We start from the raw sequence: 24,773 nt of genomic DNA on the forward strand, positions 1-24,773 counted from the left end.
TACTTTCCCCCTCTTTCAGCATAAATCTGAATTTAATCCTCCATAATGATAACTAATTCAATGTTTCAATCAGACATTGATGTATTAATCTCATTGGTTACACTTTGCAGCAATATTGCTCTAGTAAGGGCCGATGTTTCTAGGCTTCCGTTCCCTTCAGGTTCAGTTGATGCTGTTCATGCTGGTGCAGCCTTGCACTGTTGGCCATCTCCCTCCAATGCTGTAAGTGCTGCCATTGCCTTATGAACAGTAGAATATTCTGGCAAAACCTTATTAGTGACATGAAATTTTCTGTGAATTTTTCTATTGAAAACTTGAGCTAATCATCAGACAAACATGATGTTGCTTTAAGGTTGTTATTGCCTAACTTATTACTTTGTGCATATATACTGCATTTCTGCATCTTAATGTGTCAAGCATTTTGCAGGACTCAGATACTAGCTTAATTAAAATGTTGCCTAGATTTTTATATCGCAATCGAGAAAAAATCTGAAAGAAAAATGTATGTTGAAACAGAATATTTACATGTGTCTAACCTAATTAGGGCAGCAGGAAAGCAAGATTTCTAGTCTTAGATATTGAGTAGTAGATTATAAAGAGGAAGTTGACACTTGACAGTAGTTTCTGTTGAGTTTCCTCAATATATGAACCTATTATGTGCAGAAGAAATGTATACATACATGACACATGCATATATATGATTACATGAATGTTTTATCTGTGTATACAGCCTGCACATATAGACTATTATCCGGGTTGGAACACATTATAATCTTACAAATCTATGATATGGTACACATAGTCTTCTGGATGAGAATAAATTCTTTTGCGAAGAAGTAATTATGTTACTTTACTTCAACACAAAAAAATTGCAACTAATTCCTAAATGTGCCGTCTCCGTGTGCAATACTTTTGTGCACTCCAATACTCCATATCTTCATGCGAAGGTGACTTTTATCGAGAAATGTTAGGGGCCAACAGAATTTGTGATATTTAGCCATCAATTAGCTATCATTAATATTTTGAGAAAATGCCACTCCCCTCCCATGCAAGATGCTAAAATGTCACTCTCCTCCCCTCTATTTTATAAATGTATATTTTCCTCCCTTCTAATTTTTAAAAAACCTCCTCTTTAATCCATTTTAAATTTTTTGTGTTAATAATGTTAACTTTATCCATTTTTTATGAAAAAAAAAATTATTTTTTGAAAAAATATCCATTAACAAAAATTTTATTTTTTATCATTAAATTTTGCTTACCAAAATATCCTTTAATAAATTATTCTTTTATTAATTAAATTGTATTTTTAACGAAATATTTTCAAAAAAATTAATAATTAAATTATTTTTTTCTAAGATACCTATTTTTCAATAATTTTTTAATTATTAAATTGTGATTTTACTAAAATTTTTGTTAACAATTATTTTTATATTTACTATTAATTTTTTTATATTAATATATATTATTTTAATATTAAATAAAAAAATCTTACCACTGGTAATATGTATAACAATTAATATTTATTGATATTGAAAAATAATCTTACTAAAATTTTTTATTTAATGTTAAAATAATATATAGATATCGAAAAATTAATAGTAAAATATAAACAAATTGTTAACAAAAATTTTGGTAAAATTATAATTTAATAATTAAAAAATTATTAAAGGGTATTTAAAAAAATAACATAATTATTAATTTTTTTAAAAATACAATTTAATCAATAAAAAAATAATTTATTAAAGAATATTTTATTAAGCAAAATTTAATAATAAAAAATAAAATTTTTGTAGGGAATAGAATTTTCTCTTTTTTTTTATGATTAAGTACTGGCCAGATTTTAACAAAAATACTGGCTCCTAGACTTTCTCAACTATTATCTTTCTCTGTTGTATCTGCATGCTCTTCAAAATAAATTCATAATGACTCCCCCAATATAAACTCTTTAAGATTGCTGAAATCACCCGGATACTAAGAAGTGGTGGAAAATTTGTGGGGACCACTTTTCTGCGTTACACTTCATCAACTCCCTGGATTATACGCCCTTTTAGAGAGGTAAACTCAGATCATAGTTATCTTTGTTCTTTTTCATTGGTTCTGAACCCTTAAGTTCTAAATATTTTGCAAGCTGAAGAAGATGTCCCTTGAAATGTGAATGGATCTTCTTAATTATTAAAAAAAATAAAGTGTAAAGTGTGATTTCTAATCCTTTATTGTTCTCTCTTTCATATTTATTTTTTGTCACACTTATAAAATTAATGGTAGAAGATCACACTTTACTCTCTCAAATTTTTTAGACGGGTTTTGATTTCTGTTTTCTATTTCCAATGTTTTGTTTTTCAAAATTTTGCAAAGAAAAGTGAAAACAGCGGAAATAATAAAATATATTTTATATTTTCATTTATTGTTTTCACATTTTTTGTATAGAACCCTAAAAATAGAAGATACTAAATTAAAAGTAGGTAACGGAATAAAGAACAAAACATTTCTTTGAGCAGTAGCCAGGTAAATCATTTTTTGGGTTTGCAGAGGAGTCCTCAAGGCTATAGCTATTTGACAGAGGAGGAGATCGAGGACCTTTGCACATCAACTGGTCTTACAAATTATTCAAGCAAAACTCAACAATCTTATATTATGTTTACTGCTGAAAAGCCTTGATAATATTAGGCTTAGTCTATTTATAATACTTACTCTATTTTATCATAATTCTGTGTGATTTTGTTGTATTACTAGTTTAATAAACATAGCTGAAAACATCAATACAATTAATCAATCTAGACTTGAAAAAACAGAAAAAAAAAAGAAACAAAAATTAATACAAATTATAAATCACCAAATCTTCTGTTAATTATTAACACCATGAAGTAAGTTGCCAAAGACCTTACGATAAATAATATTTACAGTGTGATTTGATACTTTATCATTGTTATTCATGATCAAGACTTTAGCTCTTATAATTTACTCTGGACAGTATAATATATAGCTGACTATGTGTAAACACAGATTTAAGAAGATAAATACCAACAGTTGATAAAGTTTGTTCTTGTCATTTGTTTATTGTCGTAGCAAAACACAATAAGCTGATTATTATAAACACTAATTGTATGGTGATTTCTTTATTTCTTTATATGTGATTTATCACATATATTTTATAGAGACTATGAATATTGATGTTTACTAAAAAAACGTTAATTTAAACTTTGAGGTCAATTAACTTAATTTTTATTTTCTTTATAAATTTTATATCTCAATTGGTGAACTTTAAAATTGACATGAATAAATTAACTACTTAGAATACTAACTATGAGGCAATGGCCCTAAAGCGGCGACAAGCAAAGAAAAAAGAGAAAATAAGAAGAAGTAGACTAAAGTATCGCAACCAGATGTGTTCTATTAATACTAAATGACTATAAGTTCCTGGAACATTAGAGGATTAGAGGTTTAGGTGGTGCTGGAAAATTCAGTATGTTAAAGAATTTTAAAAATAAATTTGGCTTGGATATGTTTGGGCTAATAGAGACAAAAAAGGAGCTTGTAACTAAGTTTGATGTTATGCGTATCTGGGGTAGAGATGGAGCTGGTTGGGAGTATATAAGTTCAGTTGGGGCGTCCGGAGGGTTGTTGATCATATGGGACGAAACAATGTTTAATTTGACTAATTGTTATAAAGGAGATAGATGGATGTGTGTGGAAAGGGTTGTGATAAAAGATCAGTTTCAGTGTGCTGTTTGTCTGGTGTATGGACCACATGTGAGAGCTGAGAAGATAGTAGTATGGAAAGAATTGAGTTACATTGCAAGGTTATGCTAGGTTCCGATCTGTTTTTTGGGCGATTTTAATGAAACTATGCATGTGGAAGAAAGGAAAGAAGCTACTACATTATTAGCGTCTGCGGAGGATTTTAGAGCTTGGATAAATGATATGGAGCTGGTTGACTTGCCGTTAAATGATCGAAGGTATACATAGTTTAGGGGGAGCTCGTGCAGTCGAATTGATAGGAGCCTTGTTACCTTGGGATGGCTAGAGATGTATCCGGGAACACGACTAAGGGGAGGCCCAAGAGGTTTATCAGACCACTACCCATTGATTATGGAAGAGAGCAGAAAGTTTGATGGCCCAAAACTTTTTCGGAGCTTGGATTCGTGGTTTACGCATGAAGGTTTTCTACGAATGGTGAAGGAAGAGTGGAGAGAATTAGGTAATGGACAGTTTCTAGACAAGACGAAAGCGTTGTCCGTTCCGGTTTAGAGATGGCATAAGCAGCACTTTGGGAATATAGCTGAGAAGATAAGAAAGTTTGAAGAAGAGATCAAGAAGGTGGACGAAGTGGTGAGTAGTGGTTTGCATGATGGTACGTTGGAGTCAAGGAGAAGGGCGCTAGTGAGATGCTGTGAGAAGTGGTATGTTAGGCAGGATGTCCACTGGAAGCAAATGTCTAGAGCCCGGTATGCCAAGGAAATGGATAGGAATACTAAATATTTTCACAATATCGCCTCGGCAAAAAGAAGGAATAACATAATTGAGTCTTTGGTTATTAATGGGAGACTAATAAGGAACCAAGCAAGGATAAAGGTGGCGATTCGAGACTTTTATAAGCGCTTGTACCACTAGGAAGCTTCCCCGACGGTGAGCTTTAGAGATGGTTTAGTGAACCGACTGGAGAGGGAGGAAGCGGAAGCCTTAGAGGTGATGTCATCAGCAGAGGAAGTGAAGGAGGCGATATGGGACTGTGAATCTTCGAAAGCACCAGGGAATGACGGATACAACATGAATTTTATAAAAAAGTGTTGGGGAGAGATTGGATCGGAATTCACTACAGCTGTATTAAGCTTCTTTGAGCATGCGAGACTACCAGCAGACTCCAATGTCACATGGGTAGCATTGGCACCAAAGTTCATAGAGGCGAAGGAGATAAAAGACCTTAGACCAATCAGCATGGTTGGTTGTGTATATAAAGCTATCTCTAAATTGCTGACACAAAGAATGAGGAGTGTAATGTCGGAATTAGTTGGAGAATCCCAGAGTGCCTTTGTGAAAGGAAGGAAGATACACGATGGAGCTTTAATTGCATGCGAAACGGTACATTGGCTAAAAAGAGAAAGAAAGGCATCAGCGATTATCAAACTGGACTTCCACAAAGCCTATGATAGAGTTAAATGGTGCTTTGTTAATACCGTGTTAGAGAAGATGGGTTTCAGTAGTACATGGAGGGCATGGGTGAAGGAGTGTATAAAGTCGGCATACATCTCTATTCTGGTTAATGGATCCCCGTCAAAAGCATTCAAAATGGAGAGGGGATTTCGTCAAGGCGACCCATTATCGCTGTTTTTGTTTGTTTTGGTGATGGATTTGCTCAACAGAATGATAGGTGAGGCAGTAAGGAACGGTCGCATCTCCCCACTGTTGGTAGGTAGGGATAATATTGAGTTGTCACATTTACAATTTGCGGATGACACAATTTTATTCTACCCGACCGAGAAGGGGACAGTGAGAAGTTATTAGAGACTTCTGAGGTGTTTCGAATCACGCGTCGCCATGGATACCTCCAATTCACGCGCACGCGTCAGGCACGTGTGCGCGTCGCTCCTCGCATCCATCTCCTTTGATTCTTGTGTTGCAGAAACTCCATCAAATCCAGCCGAATGTTACCTAAAATAAATAAAATTGCACAAAACTCAAAATAGCATCCATAGTGGCTAAAATATAATTAATTCTTAATTAAACTCAACAAATTAGATGCAAATTCACTATGAAAAGATAGAAAAGATGCTCACGCATCAGCTGCCAGGAAACAACCCTGCCGGTAAGGTATCTTGGTATTTGCCTAGGAGCAAATCCGCGGTTAGTGAAAACTTGGAAGCCGGTTATAGAGAAGGTGGAAGAGAAGCTTAGCCTATGGAAAGCGAAGGTTCTAATTAAGGCTGGAAAGCTGGTTCCCATTAAGTCAGTCATAAACAGCCTACCAGTTTATTATCTGAGTCTGTATAAGATACCGAATGCAGTTGCTCGAAGAATCATTACTTTGCAGAGGAGGTTTTTTTGGGGGAAGGATGATGGACAGCCTGGCATGGCTCTAGTGAAGTGAGAGATGATCTAGGCACCAAAGAAGTTAGGTGGGCTGGGAGTGGGTGATGTAGTGGTTCGTAACACTGCTTTACTGTTTAAATGGTGGTGGCGTTTCTCGAAGGAGGACTGTCCATTATGGAAGAAGATCGTGTGTTCTTGCAATAGATTGAACCCAAATCAGTTGCTGTCTACTCATACTTTACCAGTGAGAGGGGGTCCATGGAAAGATATATGTCAATTACAAATAAAGGAGCAACAAGTAAAGCAGAAGATGATAGATGGCCTAGCGATAGAGGTAGGGGATGGCAGGACTATCAGATTTTGGAAGGATACGTGGCTGCACATAGGAAAGTTGAAAGACGTTAATCCGAGACTCTTCTTGATTTCAAGCCAAAAAAGATCACCTATTGGGGATTGTGGGTTTTGGGATGGGATAGAGTGGATATGGTATTTTCAGTGGAGGCGGGAGCTCCGCCAGTGGGAATCAGAAACTTTAGATCAGATGCTGCTTGCCTTGCAATCTGTTAATAGCAGCAGTGCAAGATAGAGTAGTGTGGAAATTTGGAAAGGAAGGTGTTTATACGACTAACTCATTTGTGCAGGTGTCGCAGGAAGCGACTCTGGATGAGGAGATTCTGAGGTACAAAATCACAAAAGAGATCTGGAGAGGATTAGTTCCGCCTAGAGTTGAGCTATTCACTTGGTTCGTTCTGATTGGCCGGGTCAACACAAAGGACAGGCTTAATAGGTTGGGTATTCTGGGACAACATGATAACCTGTGTGTGTTGTGTAAGAAAGTCGTTGAAAGTGTTCATCACCTGTTGGTTGCTTGTGAGTTTTCTTGGCAGGTGTGGTGTGGATGGATCTCGAAACTTGGTCAGGAGTGGACAGCTCCCGGCACATTGAAAGATCACTTTGAGAGTTGGAGATCCATGACTATGAGACAAGAGGTACGAAAATTCTGGCTAGTTGGGTTCTTTTCGGTTATAAGGAACATTTGCCTACAAAGAAATGGTGTAATATTCCAGAACAAGACAGCAGGCATTGTAGAGTGTGTGGCACAATCTTTTCTTAGTGCTACGGAATGGTGTGGTAACTAGCTTATGTTGTTGATGGCTATGTCAGAGATGACATAATAGTTAGTTAGTATTGTTGTTATCTTTGTCCTTGTATGCTCCACTTTGAGTGTAGAGCTTTTTCTTTTAAAAAAAAACTTTTTTTTATTTTTTTTTTCTATGGGATTCATCACTTATATTCCATGAATACTATGAATTTTAGTGCAATTAAAGAAAAAAGCTAATTTAAACTTTGAGTTTAATTAATCCAACACTTAGTCTCAATTGGTAAATCGTAAAGTTTATATTAATAAGCTAACTATTGTAAACACTAATCACATGATGACTACTTTATTTTTCTATATGTGATTTACCACCTATATTTCAAACATATTATGAACATTGGTGCTTATTAAAGAAGCGCTAATTCAAATTGAGGTCAATTATTTCAGCTTTTATCTTCATTCTAAATCTTACATATCAATTGGTGAACCCTAAATTGACATGAATAAATTAAACTATCCACCGTAAACATTAATCATATGACGACTCCTTTATTTTTTATATGCAATTCATTCTCTGTATTCTATAAATATTATGAATATTAGTGCACTCTAAAAAAATATAAATTTAAATAGCAAAGTCAATTAATCTAACACTACTGATGTTCATTATAAACCTTACGTCTCGGTTGATGAACCTTAAAATTTACATGAGTAAGTTAACCACCATAAACATTAACCACATGGTGACTCTTTTATTTCTTTACGGGCTGGGTATTACCAAATGTGGGTGACTCTACCAGATTATCACAAGACCCCGTTTGCACTCACCAAGGTCTTTAAGAATGGCTCGTCATGTCATTTGATTTAACAAATGCGCCGACCACTTTTCAATCATTGATGAACTCTATTTTTGCTCACATGTTTTTAATAAATGTAGTTGATGTCTAATATTGTGAGGAAAATTTTTTTAAGTTTATTTCTTGATTTATCAGAGTTGCTATATATCTAAGTATTTTTTCATCCAAGTAGACCCAACATCAACAAAAACCACTTTCATTAAAAGAGCATGATTACACGCACATTTCTTCTTCTTTTCACACTTATTTACGCATAGAACTTCTTTTTCTTTTTCTTCTTCTTCTTCACGTTCTTCCTCCTCATCCTCCTTCTTCTTTTTCGCGTTCCTTCCTCATTCTTTTGTTGTTGCTGCTGCTGTATTTTTTTCTTTCATTTCCTTCTTCTCTCCCTGGTGAAGAAGCAGTAGAAGGTGAGGAGGAAGAGTTTTTTTGAATTGTGCAGAATAGAAATAAAGCGAAATTATATTTAGAATGAATCAAAATTATATTTAGAATGAACCAAAATTATATTCAGAATAAACCTAAAATTAAATTCATAATGTAAACTAGTTTCAAAACAAGTACAAACTAAATGCACCTTATTTAAATCTAGAATGAATTGAAATTACTTAATGATTGTGACACACAAACTTAATTCGAAAACAAACACATAAACAAAATTGAATCATGAACAAAAATATATTCAAATCCATCAAGTGATTTTGCAGCATTATGTGTTTCTTCTTCTTTGTTTGATTAGATGTACAAAACAAGAAAAATAAGAACATGATGAGAAGTTTTAAAGAATTTTTTCTTCTTATTTTTTTTTATTTTTCTTCTCTTTTTCTTGGTTATATTCCTTTCAAGATAGTGAAACAAGAAGAATTATAACAAAATAATTCACTTAGAAATGAACCGAAATTATATTTAGAAATAAACGAAAATTACATTCAGAACGTAAACTCGTTTCAAAACAAGCACATACCAAGTGCACCTTATTTAAATCTAGGATGAATCGAAATTATTTAATGATTGTGACACACAAACTCAATTCGAAAACAAGCACACACACAAAAATTGAATCATGAACAAAAAATGAGAAAAGAATAAGAAAGAGGAGGAGGAGGTGGTGGTGGTGGTGGTGATAACGATGGTAACAAAAGTAAAAAATAAAAAAAAGAGGAGAAGAAGGAGGAGGAAAAGAAGAAGAAGGAGGAGATATGCGTGAATTTGAAACAAGAAGCATCATGGGAAAAGAGGAAAAACGGAAAAAAGAAGCGCGTGACTCTAAATTATTTGGATAAATTTAGAATTAATTCTAAATTTATCCAAATAATTTAGAGTCACGCGTTTTTTTCCGTTTTCTTCCCTCTTGCGCTTCTTCTTCTTTACTATGGATGCTACGTCTTCTTCTTCTTCTCATCTTTTTTTTTTTTATTATTTTTCAATTTTGTTACCATCGTCACCAACAACACCTCTTCCTCTTCTTCCTCCTCCTCCTATTGGAATTTCGTCTCCTCCTTCACTTTCATCCATCATCATCATCATCATCATCGTCATCATCATCATCATCATCATCATCATCATTGTCTTCTTCTAATACGTATCGTCGTTATCGTTATCATCGAACTCGAATTTATATAATGGATACTTTTTGCTTCATTTGGTATTATACAATGATTTTGTTTTGAGCTAATTTTCGGTTCATTCGAGATGCAAGTGTTTTTGAACTCGAATTTATATAATGGATAATTTTCGGTTTATTTGGTATTATACAATGATTTCGTTTTGATAATGAAGGTTGTAGAAGGCTTAGAGAAGGGTGGTTGAATCAATGGCCTTCTTTTACTTTAATAAAATAACCTTTTAATTTCAAACTTTAAATCTGAATCTGTTTAAATTCAGCAGCAAAAAATTTATGAGACAATTTTATGTTGTCTCATGAATATCAGAAAACAAAACAAAGAAGGGAAGAGAAAAAGTTGACACCATCATGTATCCTAATTCAGTTGCCTTGTGCAATGCAACCTACATCCAGTCTCTACCACAACAGTGGTGAAATTTCCACTATAGTCAAAGTATTACATACACAATTTCACAAGATTGACACAATCCTTTCTCTCTCAAGCTCTAACCTAACTTGACTTGGCTATGCTAATACCTAACTTTTTATTCTCAGTGCTAACTTAACTAAGAAAGGGGTACTTCACTGGTACCAATACAAGACACAAGAAACAACCTAAAGAAATCTGAAATCACTCTAGACTTTTCACTCAAGTGTATCACTCAACCTTTTATCACTCATAGGCTTTTTCTTGATTCCTCTCTTTCTGCCTTTTACTACTCAAGAAATTACAGAAAGATATACATAGAAAATGAAATACAAACGGTAAGAACATAAAAGAGATTAATGTTTCAACAGCCTCTGATGCTATGTGTTGAACCGGGTTGAGCAAACACTAATCAAGTTCTTCATCTTGGCGGAATGCTTCTTTCTCTAGATAGCACTGTCCAAAACGTTAAACCTTCTCAGGAAGCTCTCTTTGAAATTCAAACTCTGGTTCTTTCTCTTTACTCTCAGAAGCATGAAAAATTTTCTTTTGTATCTCTTTCCATGTTGTTGAATTGCTTCTTCCCAAGTCAACTCCTCGAACTGTGTGCTTCACCAACTTTTCCTTTCACTATTTTTAATTAATCCTTAAATTAGGAGTTTTGAATATGACCTCTTTTGCTTGACTGAAAGCCCTAGGTAAGCAGAGAAAAAGTTGTTCAATGATAAACCCATATCTAAACCCTTGAGCTACCACTTTGTCCCCAAGAAACAATTTTGGCCTTTGATTCACAACAGTGATTATCAGAAATCACTTTCTTCATTTATCCCAAATTGGAGTAGCAGAGAGTTTGAGAAGAATGGAAGAAAGTAAGATGCATGCAAAGGAAAATAAATCACCTTTAATTTCTGACTTAGCCTAAGATGCTTGGATTTGGGTGATTAGACCTTAACCTTTTGTATTAAGCTTTCTGTTTCTTTCTTCTTTAATGAAATGTGCAGGAAACGAAGCTTTTTCTCTCTTTTCTCTGTATCTGACCGAAAGGAAAAAGTGAACGTCGGCTTTGGAGGGTATCACCATGGAGGGATCAACTTGAGTAAGCAACTCAGGCTTGGGTTTGCTTCTTACTATTCAGCCCAAGTAATTTCTTTTGTTTTACCATATTTAGGCTTTGTTGGTTAGAGATCCACTACAACACTTTTTTTATTTCCTTTTAATTGGGTTGTTGATTCTTTGGTCTGCAACACTTAATCAAACACAATCAAAACTAATTGGGTAATTAACCCAATAAAATAATATTTGTCATCATCAATTATAATTAGTTAATTTCTTAACTTAACAAATAATATTTTCAGTTCATTCAGGACGCATGCGTTTCTGAAATTGAATTTATATAATGGACCATTTTCGGTTCATTTGGTATTATACAATGGTTTCGTTTTGATAATATTTTCGGTTCATTCGATCACCACAGAGAATCAGAATCAATAAAAATGTTAGCAAAATGTTGGTGATGACGACAATAATGATGGAGGAAGAAGAAGAAAAGGAAGGAGGAGATCAAAGAAATTTAAATAAAAAAGAAATAGGAGGAGGAGATGGATGTGGTGGTGACAATGACGATAATAAGAAAAAGATGAAAAAGAAGAAAAAATAGGAGGAGAAGAAGAAAGAAGAAAAGAAAGACGAAGTCGTGCAGTGTAAACTAAATGACTTATATGAATTTGGATATAAAATTGTTTGGACGTCTAACAGAATTTTAAATTTAGATGCTAAAAATTATTTAGATGCGAAGAATAACTCATAAATATATGTATATAAATTTGACTTGGTTAAAAAAATTTAGTTAACTAATATTTTTATTTTATTTTTATTTTTATCTAAGTTTAATAGTAAAAATGTATGTGAGTTTTCATGATGTTTAATAGTTTCAGGTAAGAAATTTTCGCATATGGAGGCAAAACCACCACCTGTCTATCAGAACCCTAGCGAAACATATTTCTTAAATTATTTTCTATTGGAACCAAAGGTCCAAAATGCCCCTAACCACTTCACCTCTTCTTATACAAACCCCCACTGCCCCTTATACACGCACCTGTTCTCCATCATTCCTAAAAGCAAAACCCTCAAAAATACAGAACCTAACAAAAACGCAATCGCACTCTACAAAAATTCCTACCTCCGATTCTCACCTTCACATCACAGATTCCATTCTTCTCTTCTTCTGCTTCTCCCAAGTTCCAACTGGTACGTTCCTTCATCTTCCTTTCATTCCATTTCCACACTCGAAATCTTCCATTTTCATTTTTTATTTGCTTGCTTCATCGCTTTGCATTCGAATCAAGATGCGACCCTTATTAGGGTTTTGGCTCTTAGCGTTGTTGCCTCTGATAATATCGTACTTCACCTCGCGAGATCTTCTCGCCGATCATATTATTTCTAACTCGTTTGATTTTTCCCTCTTTGTGAAAATCGCCATCGTCGTTGTTGTTTTCGTTGCTGGTGCTGTTGCCCTTATGGTGCGATTTCGGTGTGGACGCGCTTGTAGCAGATTACAGCACTATATGCTTCCAAGAAAGAGACCTAGCGAAGGAGAGGTTGTAGAAGAAGGGACTGAAAACAATAACAACAGCAGCAACAACAGCGGAAGCAACAGCGGCGGCGGCGTTGTAGGTGGTGGTGCTGCTGCGGCCTCATTTCACAAGAAGTGCCGGATCGGGAGCCTAACTGCCTGCTCGCCCTCTGGTGCTGCCGAGGATTCGGCGGTGAACAACACTGACCGGAGCAGAGACGACAAGAACAGCGGCAGCAGCAACAACAGCATAAGCGTCGAAGGAGGACCGTCAGATATGGCTTTGGGAGATTCCAACCCGCCGGAGATCGATGAGGATCTCCATAGCCGTCAGCTTGCGGTGTACGGACGCGAGACCATGAGGAAGCTCGTTGGTTCCAATGTCCTTGTTTCAGGGATGCAGGGTCTTGGCGTTGAGATCGGTAATTGTTACTTTCAGATTTGAGCGATCTATCAATTCGATTTGCTCTGATGTTGTTGCTTGTTGAGTGAATGTTTAGTGCCTATTTTGTTGTGTTTGCAAACTTAATACTTGATCTTGATTTTGTCTGAATAGATTTTAGTGAAATGTGATTTTGCAGTGAAGTTAGGAACCCTCTATTTGAGAAGATTTGAAAAAATTAAAGTTTTTGGTATAGCACCCAACACCATGGTTCGACAGCAGAATCAATGTCAAATGACAAATGAAACTCAAAACCAAATATGATAAGAGTATATCATTCTTGAACTATTAAACTTATGTGAGAGCAATCCTAACATCCTTCTATACTTGCTATTGGATTATCAGATGTTTGCTGTTCAAGATGGTTATATATACGATGAATGGAGTTTGTTGTTAAATTCTTCAGGGTTTTAGTAGACTGCTATTGAATTGGTTGTAAACTTGTAATCGTAAACTCACAAATACTAAAATGATTTTATACGAATATACAATGACCTAGGGGGCAGCATGCACTATACTAGCAATGGTTTTTGTTGCTTTTAGTGCTCTCTAATTAAAAGGAAAGATTGATGCATTTGCTAAATTTGGTGATCTGGTCTCTGGTCTCCATTATTGGCCAGAAATTAATATATGCAGTGAGATTGTGAGTCATGGGCATGTAGGCTTGGGCTGGTAAAGTTTTTAGAAAATAGCACAAGTTCTTCGTTTTGTGTTTGGTACTAAAAATGATCATGTGCTTTTAGCCTTTTACTTGTTGCTTTTAAACGTTCAGGGTGCTTTTGAAAACACCGAAGGAGATGCTTTACAAAGTTAGCTTGTGCTTATCAAAATTATAAAGTCTAATATAACTTCATATATTAATAAATATCTAAATATATTCTTATATTTATGTTTATTATGGTATTTTTAAATTTAAAAGTTGTTTTACCAAACACAATTATTGCATGTACTTGTTAGTTATTGAAAACCATTTTTATTATGATTTTCCAAACATAGGCGTTACAACTTATAGGAAGCTAACTTTCAAAACCAGTTTTGACAAGCTATTTTCGAAAAGTAAGAGCTTTAACAAACTGGCCTTGGGGAGTGCATTTTACCAATGCACCGGTACTGGGTACAGGTATGTGTTGGGTATTTTTTTATTTACATAAAAATATGTTTTGGGTATGTATTGGGTGTGACTTGGCATTTTTTTAGTTCAAATTGGTTCAAAGTTATGCCGTTTTGAGTAAATTTTATCTATTTTTCATTTCGAAACTACTTTGATGTGCAGTTTAAGAATTCAAGTTGACCATTTAGGCTCTTTTTTAATTTAAGATCAACTAAATTTGATATAAAACATAATTTATTAGTTGAAAATTATCATTTATTTTTAGAAGTTTGTGAAATTTACATATATTTTTAAATTTACATATATTTCTATATGTACTGATGTACCCCTTTTTTCCTCCGTAAAATTTTCAAGATCCTGTACCATATTCACACTGGGTATTGGTACCGTACCCGTATTCATGCAACTTAGACTGGCCCATAATATGTTGTTCATGCTGAATTAGTTCACTGAAATTGGTTGTTAGTTTCTCAAATTCAGTACTACAAGGTTAGTATTTTAAACTTAAGTTGTTCATGTGTTTTCTTATTGTTGTGTTGTTATTAAGCGTCATTGCCTTCCCTTGTTTTGGAAACCTTGTTGCTGCAGAGTAGATATGGCAGAGTAGATATGGCCTCTATAATTTTAGATTTTTGACTCAAGACAGTTTACTAATATGTAATGCAATTTTGAACTGTGATATTTGTTTTTTAAATTGGTTGGTTGATCATTTTGGGATATAATTACAGATACCAAATAGTTCCAGTTCTGCAATATTTTTTTTTCCATTTTCTTATTCTATTTAAGTTTTTTTGTTGTGATATAGATTCTATTTGTGCTAGCTCTGATGAAATTTACTACCTGCAGCGAAGAATCTCATTCTTGCTGGTGTCAAATCCGTGACTTTGCATGATGAAGGGAATGTGGAGTTATGGGATTTGTCCAGTAATTTTGTGTTTTCTGAGAATGATATTGGCAAGAACAGGGCAGAGGCTTCTGTTGCTAAGCTGCAGGAACTCAACAATGCTGTCCTTGTTCGAACCTTGACAACTACGTTGACGAGAGAACAACTTTCTGATTTCCAGGTAACTCTATTTGCATTCTACAAGTTATAACGTTCTTTCTAATTTAAACATCATTCCAAAAAGGAATATATATCTATATATATGGTACATGTGAAGTTATTATAATTTGTAATTTCTCCTGCTTGAATATGTCCAGGGAATTATGGAAAGGATTTATCTTGTGCATACTTTAGTTATGAAGGATAATAAATAATCTTGTATTTGTCTGCGTCTATTTATCTATTTGAATGTCTTGCTATTTTGTATGGATCTATATTAACTTAAAGACCTGATGCTTAATAATTAGCAAATGAAGGGAGTTAATTACTGTAAATGGGAGGTTAGTAGTTTACATTTCACATGGTATTTTCTTGACATATTTTTGTCTGGCATCACAAATGCTCAAAGTTATTTTCTAATACACTAATTGTTCTAACTATAATGAAGCACTTGACTATTTTTGCTGACTTTACTGCCATGCTTTTGTAATAACAGACTAGTCTTATTCATAAAGGTATACGAGTATTTTAATATTGGATATTGGACATGCATTTTTGTGAATTAAATGTGAATATTACCTGCTTGATATATAAATTTTGAGCAGGTTGTATAGCTGCTTTGCTGCCACAATTCTTGTATGCTGACTTATTTCTTATGCTCGAACTTAAAATGTAGAGGATTTCTCTAACCACGTACTTGAAAATGTGGTGTATGTAACTATGTATATGGATATAGTAGTTAGTGTTGATATGGTAGTTGTGATCCTGTATTGCTTTCTGCTATGTGATATTTAAGTATTGCTAATAACATGATTGGAGACAACTAATTGTGTAGACTTTTCCTTGTTCATCACAAGATGTTCCTTAGATTGATTGATATATGTACTGAAAGCGAAGTAAAACTAAATAGCATTACATTATTGTAATTGTAAATAGTAATACCATGTGAGAGGAGTTTGAAATTATTTACTGTTTTAGTAATACTTGTCCTTATGAGTCATGAATATTATGATGCTTAAGGCTGCGCTTGGAAGAGAAACTGAGACTCACATCGAGACTAAATTAAGTATGTGTATTATGTTTGGTGTAAAATATACAAGAATGAGTTATGTCTTAGTATCGTGTTTGGTTCAAGATTAATATGGATATGAAATGAGAATATTTACTAAAATATCTTTGGTTATTAAGAAAATGTCGTTGAAGTTTTAGTTCCCGTCCCCAAAAATTCCAGTTCCTTGTGTCATCACTTTTTGGGGGTACGGGACTGAAATTGTGTCTGAATCTGAAATTTTAGTTCCAGTCTCTAGCCACTATACACAGTCCTGAGTCCTAGTCTCTTAGTCCCTGTTCTAGTCTCTGAAAACAAACACTACCTAAGTGATATCCAACATAGATAGAGACTCTTAGTTAAGGGTTTGATTTAATGTAAAAGTTTTCTTATTGTTTGGATGAATTGACATTTGTGTTTATTGACTGCTATGTAGGCGGTTGTTTTCACTGAAACCAGTCTTGAGAAAGCTGTTGAGTTCAATGATTACTGCCACAACCATCAGCCTGCCATTGCTTTTATTAAAACTGAAGTTAGAGGCCTCTTTGGATCTGTGTTTTGTGATTTTGGGCCCGAGTTCACTGTTACTGATGTTGATGGAAATGATCCCCATACTGGTATAATTGCATCCATCAGTAATGACAACCCAGCTCTGGTATCTTGTGTTGATGATGAGAGGCTCGAGTTTCAGGATGGAGATTTGGTTGTATTTTCTGAAGTTCATGGTATGACAGAGTTGAATGATGGAAAACCAAGGAAGATTAAAAATGCTAGAGCATATTCATTTACTCTTGAAGAAGACACCACAAAATATGGTACATATGAGAAAGGTGGTATTGTCACACAGGTCAAACAACCAAAGGTGTTGAACTTTAAACCACTAAGGGAAGCACTTCGTGATCCTGGTGATTTTCTTCTGAGTGACTTCTCCAAGTTTGATCGCCCGCCGCTCCTGCATTTGGCATTCCAGGCCTTGGATAAGTTTGTCTCTGATGTAGGTCGCTTTCCTGTTGCTGGTTCAGAGGATGATGCTCAGAAACTTGTATCTATTGCTAGTGATATTAATGGTAGCTTAGGTGATGGACGGTTGAACGATGTGAATCCAAAACTTCTGCGGCAATTTGCCTTTGGTGCTAGGGCAGTGTTGAACCCAATGGCTGCAATGTTTGGTGGAATTGTGGGACAAGAGGTTGTGAAGGCATGCTCTGGAAAATTTCATCCACTTTATCAGGTAAATATTTTTTTTGTTGTTAATACTTTTTCTTTGGATGCGGCCCTTCCCCGAACCTTGCATTGACATGGGATGCTTGCTCACTCCAGTTTGTTAGTTGGTTGGTCTGTGTCAAGTTTACTGTTTTAGTTAATATCCTATTGTTCTTGGACCTTCTATTTCTTTAATAACTACATAGGCATAATTCAGGATTTGGATCAAGCAATCTGTGTCTGATAATGAACCTAAAGAAAAACAACTCTATGGTCCTGATTGTTTTATGTGATTTTAATGTATGTTCCTCCTATGCAGTTTTTCTACTTCGACTCAGTCGAATCACTTCCTACAGAACCACTGGATCCCAATGATTTTAGACCAATAAACAGTCGTTATGATGCCCAGATTTCAGTATTTGGACAAAAGTTACAGAAGAAGTTAGAGGATGCTAAAGTGTTTGTTGTTGGATCTGGTGCATTGGGATGTGAATTTTTGAAAAATCTTGCCCTTATGGGAGTTTCTTGTGGAAGTCAAGGAAAGCTGACAGTTACTGATGATGATGTCATAGAGAAGAGTAACCTAAGCAGGCAGTTCCTCTTCCGTGATTGGAATATTGGCCAGGCTAAGTCTACAGTTGCTGCTTCAGCTGCTGCATCAATAAATCCATGTCTGAATATTGAAGCTCTACAAAATCGAGTTGGTCCTGAAACTGAAAATGTGTTCCATGATGCATTTTGGGAGAATTTGAGTGTTGTGATTAATGCATTAGACAACGTGAATGCTAGATTGTATGTCGATCAGAGGTGCTTGTATTTCCAGAAGCCTCTTCTCGAGTCTGGAACTCTTGGAGCCAAATGCAATACACAGATGGTCATTCCCCACCTAACAGAAAACTATGGCGCTTCAAGAGATCCGCCCGAGAAACAGGCACCAATGTGTACTGTACACTCATTTCCACACAACATTGATCACTGCTTGACATGGGCTCGATCAGAATTTGAGGGTTTGCTTGAGAAAACACCTGCTGAGGTAAATGCATATTTGTCTAATCCAAGTGAATATACCAATGCAATGAGGAATGCTGGGGATGCTCAAGCAAGGGACAACTTGGAGCGTGTTCTTGAGTGCTTGGACAAAGAGAAGTGTGACACTTTTGAAGATTGTATTACTTGGGCCAGACTAAAGTATGTTTTCCTTGATAATATAGAATAGTATATGCTTTTCTGTTACCTGTAGCAATGTTTTATTGGGAACATATGGTATTTTTCTTAATCTCCTATATTAAGACATGGTTTCTTTTTCCCAGGTTTGAAGATTATTTTGCTAACCGAGTGAAGCAGTTAATTTATACTTTCCCTGAAGATGCTTCAACCAGTACTGGAGCTCCTTTCTGGTCTGCACCTAAACGATTCCCTCATCCACTTCAGTTCTCATCCTCTGATATTGGTCATCTTCAGTTTGTAATGGCAGCTTCCATACTTAGAGCAGAAACATTTGGTATACCAATCCCAGACTGGGTGAAGAACCCTAAAAAATTGGCTGAAGCTGTTGATAGCGTGATAGTACCTGACTTCCAGCCCAAGAAAGATGCAAAAATAGTGACAGACGAGAAGGCCACTACTCTTTCCACCGCTTCTATAGATGATGCAGCTGTTATCAATGATCTAATCACCAAGCTAGAAAGGTGCCGGGCAAATCTATCATCAGAGTTCAGGATGAGGCCAATTCAGTTTGAAAAGGTATTTTTTTTTGTCATTTTGGTTTTTGATTTGACTGGGTTTTTTCCCCATGATTCTGGATATAGCTTTCCCTTTTCTCTTGTATTTTGTGATCTGAATTAAGTTTTTGGATTCATGGAGGTTGAGTTTGTATTTGTATTTGCTGGGAATAGGATGTTTTGGTTCATGAATACATGAGATCTTCCTTCTTTTTTCTTTTTGGATTTTTAAATTTCAATCGATTTTCAACTCTACTTTTTTTTTTTAAATATAAAGAAAGATTTACATTTTTACTGCAAAATTGCAGGATGATGATACAAACTACCATATGGACATGATTGCTGGCCTAGCAAACATGAGGGCACGGAATTACAGCATTCCCGAGGTTGACAAACTTAAGGCAAAGTTTATTGCTGGCCGAATCATTCCAGCAATTGCAACCTCGACTGCCATGGCCACTGGTCTTGTGTGCCTGGAGCTGTACAAAGTCTTGGATGGAGGACACAAAGTTGAGGACTACCGAAACACATTTGCCAACTTAGCTCTGCCCCTCTTTTCCATGGCTGAACCAGTTCCTCCAAAGGTCATCAAGCATCAAGATATGAGTTGGACAGTTTGGGACAGGTGGATATTGAAAGACAATCCTACTCTCAGAGAGCTCCTTGACTGGCTGAAGGCAAAAGGCTTGAATGCTTATAGCATTTCGTGTGGTAGCTGTCTGCTCTATAATAGCATGTTCCCTAGGCACAAAGATCGAATGGACAAGAGAATGGTGGATCTTGCAGAGGAAGTGGCCAAGGTGGAGATCCCTTCATACCGTCGTCACTTGGACGTTGTTGTGGCCTGTGAGGATGACGATGATAATGACATTGACATCCCTCAGATATCTATTTATTTCCGTTAGGCTCTTTTCATCCATCAGGTGTCTCAGACTTGACTACTGTTAGAAGGGAAAAAAAAGGACAGAATGCTTGACTCTGCTGTTCCATATTCATAATGGCTACATGCATGTTGACATTGTTCTCCATAGAACAGTTCATATATGAATTGATAAGGAACGAACTTTCTTTGTACGTCATTTTGTTTGGTGTTTCTTGATTTTTTGTGCCTTTGTTTCTTGAGATGGTGATATGATGGCATGCCATGACTTTATCTTGTGCAACTCATCCCTTTTATCGTATGTTTGCCATACATCTAGCATCTAGGCTTACAGGTTTTTAATGGCAGAAACGTGCTTAATTACGTTGGTTATGGCATAAGTAATTGCAGAAAGATTCTCCATTTTATCAGCACTATTCTTTCGAATGAAAAAATATTATCGATGAAAACAAATGGACTTTGCCTGTTGAATTCGAACAACGTCTGCAATCCTCGAATGGATTAATATCCCTATGACCATCTTTTGATCCAAGTCCTCTTTGCCCGGAAAACTAGCTCATATCCTTGCAAATATTACATCATAGTTCCTGTTTTCTTTACCTTTATCAGAGGACTCGAGGTGTTCTTGGTGTACACCGGTTGGAAGCACAAATGCTTGTAGAATTCTCTCTAATTAGGAAATGAGTCATGCTATTCTTACCCATTGGAACTGGTTTAGGGACTTAGGTCCTTTAGGCTATGTTTGGAGTGGAATGGAGACCAAAGAAAATTTTATGGGCTTCTATTCTTTGAAATAAAAAATTATGATTGAATTGAAAGGTTTTTAAAGGAATTGATTCCTTGAACCAAAAAAAAAAAAAATAATAATAAAGGAATTGATTCCATCTAATTTGATGAAATCAACTATTTTTCCTAATTTGATGAATCAATTATTTATCCAATGTAGTCGAAAAATTACTCTTATGGGCGATTCCGTTAATCCCTTTTCCCTACCACTTCCTTCCTTTGCTTCTGTCAATCCTAAGATAGCCTCACCAACGCTACATTTTCGTAGTCCTGAAATATCGAAAAAGACTTGGCAAAGCACCATTCTACCTCAATACCAAGTCCTTAACTAGATGACTAGATCAACAAATTATTGGAAAAGACTTCGACATGAATTGCTACATCCAATTTATCAAATGGGGAAGGGCTTGGAACTTAGTTTATTGAATTTCTTATTGATGATGTCCTTGTTCAATGTACTTTGTTTGTTTCCAATTATTATTTTGTGGACCGCGGGGTTAGAGTAGGAGGATTTCTATTTTTCGCTTGTTTGAACGAGTTTTTTTTTTTTAATTATTTAAGAGACATATATCTTTGAAAAATTAATAATAATAATAATTTGATGTTTAGATATTTTATTTAAAAATATCTTTTTGATTATTAATTATGTTATGGTATAATAATATAAAAGTATTTTTTGTTTATTTATTATGTTAAATTTTTTTTTCTAAAATAGAAAAGTTCTTGTTTAGAAAGATGAATATATTTTTTTCTCAAAAATGATTTTAAATTTTAAATTTTTTTATTATTTTACGTAAAATAATTTAGCAAACATATTAGAAAAAGAGATTTTTTTTCGACAATTTAATGACATTCAAATATACACTTTAACCATAAACATTATTTTTAATGCATATTATTTTCAAGTATANAAGGTTAATCCTAATTTATGAGAATTCGTTCCAAACAAATGAAGAAAACGAACTCCTCCCCAATGTATTGTTGGACAGTTGGATTCAACACGACAAGTCAATAGTGTGATCCCATTTTTTATGATGGTGATAGGGGTTGGCCCCCTATTATGTATATGACCTTTGGATGTATTTTTCTTCATAACCGTGTCTCACGTTTTTTCCAAATAATGTTAAGTGACCTATAGTCCTATACCACCACAACGTTCATTGATTTCCTACTCCTAGCTAGTATCGTAATATTTCTCTAGATTTTTTACTAAATTCTTACATTGATTTTGGCTGAGGTTATGTGATATTACAAAAATTATAAATGATGGCTGGAATCCCATAAATGACTTTGCACACCTACAATCCCAGCAAATAAGGATTTTATCAGAAGCCAGCCTGTGATTTTAAACCATTTATGTTATTGTAGGTTTAAAATCCCACTATTAATTTTCTCATATTACTCAGATACATAAGCAGCTCAACAATATATAATATAATTGCAATATAATTTTTTTCAGTAATAATTTAATAATATACTAAAAAGAAGGAAAATACTATAAAAATAATATATATCTTTATTTTTATTAATACTCTTAATAGAAAAAAAAAGGAAGACTCAAACTCACATCATATTTTTCCCAAACTTCACCTAAGAAAAAATAATACAGATGCTTTGTGCAAAAGTTTTCTAATGATTATATTGTTAAGTATGTATATTAGTGGTGAAGTTACCTTCAAATTGTAGGAAGTATCATATTAAATTGTCTTTTTTGACTTTCAAAAGTTTGAGTTGTCATATGATATGCTTTTAGCCAATTTTATTGGCTTATCAAACTTTGAGGAACTTCTTCAAGATCTTGTAGCTTCTAGTAATGGCCTTCTTTTAGTAATTTTGTAATTCATGAAAATTCTAACCATTTCTAAAAATTGTAATTCAATTTGAATTCTTTAACTTGATTATAAGTTGTTGGTAAGTTTAATTTAATTTCCAATAGTTATATAGTTAATTTTTTAGAAATTTGACTAGTTAATTATGGTGCTATCAAATAATTGTTTATTTACGTACAGAAATATTAGGCTGTCAAATGATTTTTTTAAATTAAGTCAAACCAAATTATGTTTATTGTACACATTTTTTTTAATTTGATTTCTTCTCTTTTTGTCTTTTTTTTTTCCTCTTCCTTCTCATCATCATCATTATTATTGTGATCTATTACCTTATAATTTGGTATTTATTATTTATGATGAATTATAACTTGACTTTAATTATCATTCATTATTTGTTTGTAATCGATACTTTTATTATCGACTTAATGACCATTATTTCTATCTTAATAACCAAACGGTCATAATATGAATATCATTTATCAATTTTATGCCTATAAAAAGAACCTTCTATATCTAATTTCGAGAAGGACTCCCATAATAAGTTCTAGGATCTGAGTTATTTTACTGTTCTTATATACTTCTTATATTGACTTAAGTTTTTGAGTATTTTTGTAGGTTTGTACTTTCGATATTCTTCTTCTTGCCGAAATATACATCTTCTGGAAATAAAGAGACAAACTTGATTCCTTTTAAGGTGAGATATATCTCAAAAGTTCATCCATACAAAAATAATTGGCGCCCACAGTAAAATCGAGTAAAATAATTCTTGCTCCACCAAGATTCATAAAATTTAAATTACATTCAAATTTTTGAATAAAATTTCACAATATTTTACAATATTTTATTTATTATTTCTGAACAAATTTTCCGGTGATATATAAATTATTTTTATAATATAGATATTTTGACAATATTTGCTACTTAATCTAATTTTGTTCATGCCTTACCTAATATAACATCACAATATTTAATTTATCCTCAATGAATTGAAACTAATTGTGATGTCTTTACAAATAACTTGACATGATACAAAAAAATCAACTGTCTATTCTTTACTTTCATGTTTTTGCATTTTATATCTTCCATGATTGATCGACCTTTACATTTGTTATTATCAATTATTGAAAGCTAATAATTTTAACCGAACTCTTGTTTTGAAAGAAATAGACAAGAAATGCATTAGTCACTGTTACAAAACTTTAAATCAAGAGAATGAACATTACTCGCTGAATATATCTTAGCAATTTTTCAATCCCAACTTATATACATGGTTTATTCATCACACATGAAGTAATAAATTGCATAAAGTTTGTTACAAAATAAATAAAAGAGAACAAAACACAAATTTTGAATATAAAATGAGTAAACTTAAACTTGCTAAAAGAATAAATGGCATAAATAAAAATTACAATTGTGAAAAAAAAGTATAAAAGATGTGAAAAGAATTTTATAGAAAAAAACTCAGTATGGGTGAGTTTTTTTTGGAAGAATAATTCCAATCTTTTATTCTGATCCTAAAACTTCTATTTATAGAGAATTCTAATAATTAAAAATTATAATTATATCTAATAACTTTTAAAAATTGCTTGTAGAAGACATGTTCCACACACTTAGAAAGTTGTAATTGGATTATGAGTGAGTATGTAATTGTTTTCAAAGTTAGTTTTAATATGCAATTGAAACTCTAAGTATGTAATCACTTTCAAAGTCTGTATTTAGAAGTTGATCGACCATGTAATAATTTTAGTGTAACACCCTACCACACTAAACTTTACGCTTAAGTCGTAAAACGAAGGTGGTGAGGTATTACGACCTCTAAAATAAAATGAGTACATATAATAGCAGAAGAATTATAGTATGCTAGGAGCCTTGAAGAAAAGGGGGAAATAAAAATCGCACAATAAAGGCGCTACGCTCAAGGAACGAGTTAGCTTACGTGCTAAGAAAACCATAACTATTTAACATAAGATAACAGAAGTGGGAATAGAGTGCCAAAGATACATAATATCAAGCTCCTAACTCAGCCTGCGAAGTCAAGACTGGCCGGAGAATATTTACACATATATACATATATATCCAAAACCCAAAAGTACATATATACAATCCTGCCTCTCCATAAACCTCTA

At 34.0% G+C, this 24,773-nt stretch overlaps 2 protein-coding genes across 3 annotated transcripts in view; both read left to right on the top strand.

The window, feature by feature from the left end:
- The window catches only part of LOC107458306 (uncharacterized methyltransferase At2g41040, chloroplastic), a gene marked incomplete in the record, with an annotated part of 5,810 nt that extends 2,996 nt beyond the window's left edge, over window positions 1–2,814 (top strand). Inside the window, 3 exon segments of the mRNA XM_052251880.1 lie at window positions 112–222; window positions 1,951–2,055; window positions 2,530–2,814. Of these exon segments, the coding sequence (XP_052107840.1) occupies window positions 112–222; window positions 1,951–2,055; window positions 2,530–2,658 (345 nt within the window).
- Window positions 2,815–12,096: 9,282 nt separating this feature from the next.
- Window positions 12,097–20,226, top strand: LOC107458305 (ubiquitin-activating enzyme E1 1). 2 transcript variants are annotated; one of them, XM_021127639.2, is made up of 7 exons: window positions 12,097–12,260; window positions 12,562–13,007; window positions 14,985–15,202; window positions 16,665–17,459; window positions 17,751–18,619; window positions 18,742–19,174; window positions 19,461–20,226. In XM_021127639.2, exons 2-7 carry the CDS (start codon window positions 12,578–12,580, stop codon window positions 20,055–20,057), a joined length of 3,342 nt encoding a protein of 1,113 aa, XP_020983298.1. In that variant the 5' UTR covers window positions 12,097–12,260; window positions 12,562–12,577; the 3' UTR covers window positions 20,058–20,226. The 2 variants fall into 2 exon arrangements, with proteins under 2 accessions (XP_020983298.1, XP_015931992.1); XM_016076506.3 differs by having other exon boundaries at window positions 12,115–12,260; window positions 12,565–13,007.
- Window positions 20,227–24,773: the final 4,547 nt, after the last annotated feature.

This window comes from Arachis duranensis, chromosome 7 (genome assembly GCF_000817695.3).
Source record: "Arachis duranensis cultivar V14167 chromosome 7, aradu.V14167.gnm2.J7QH, whole genome shotgun sequence".
NCBI classification, from domain to species: Eukaryota; Viridiplantae; Streptophyta; class Magnoliopsida; order Fabales; family Fabaceae; genus Arachis; species Arachis duranensis.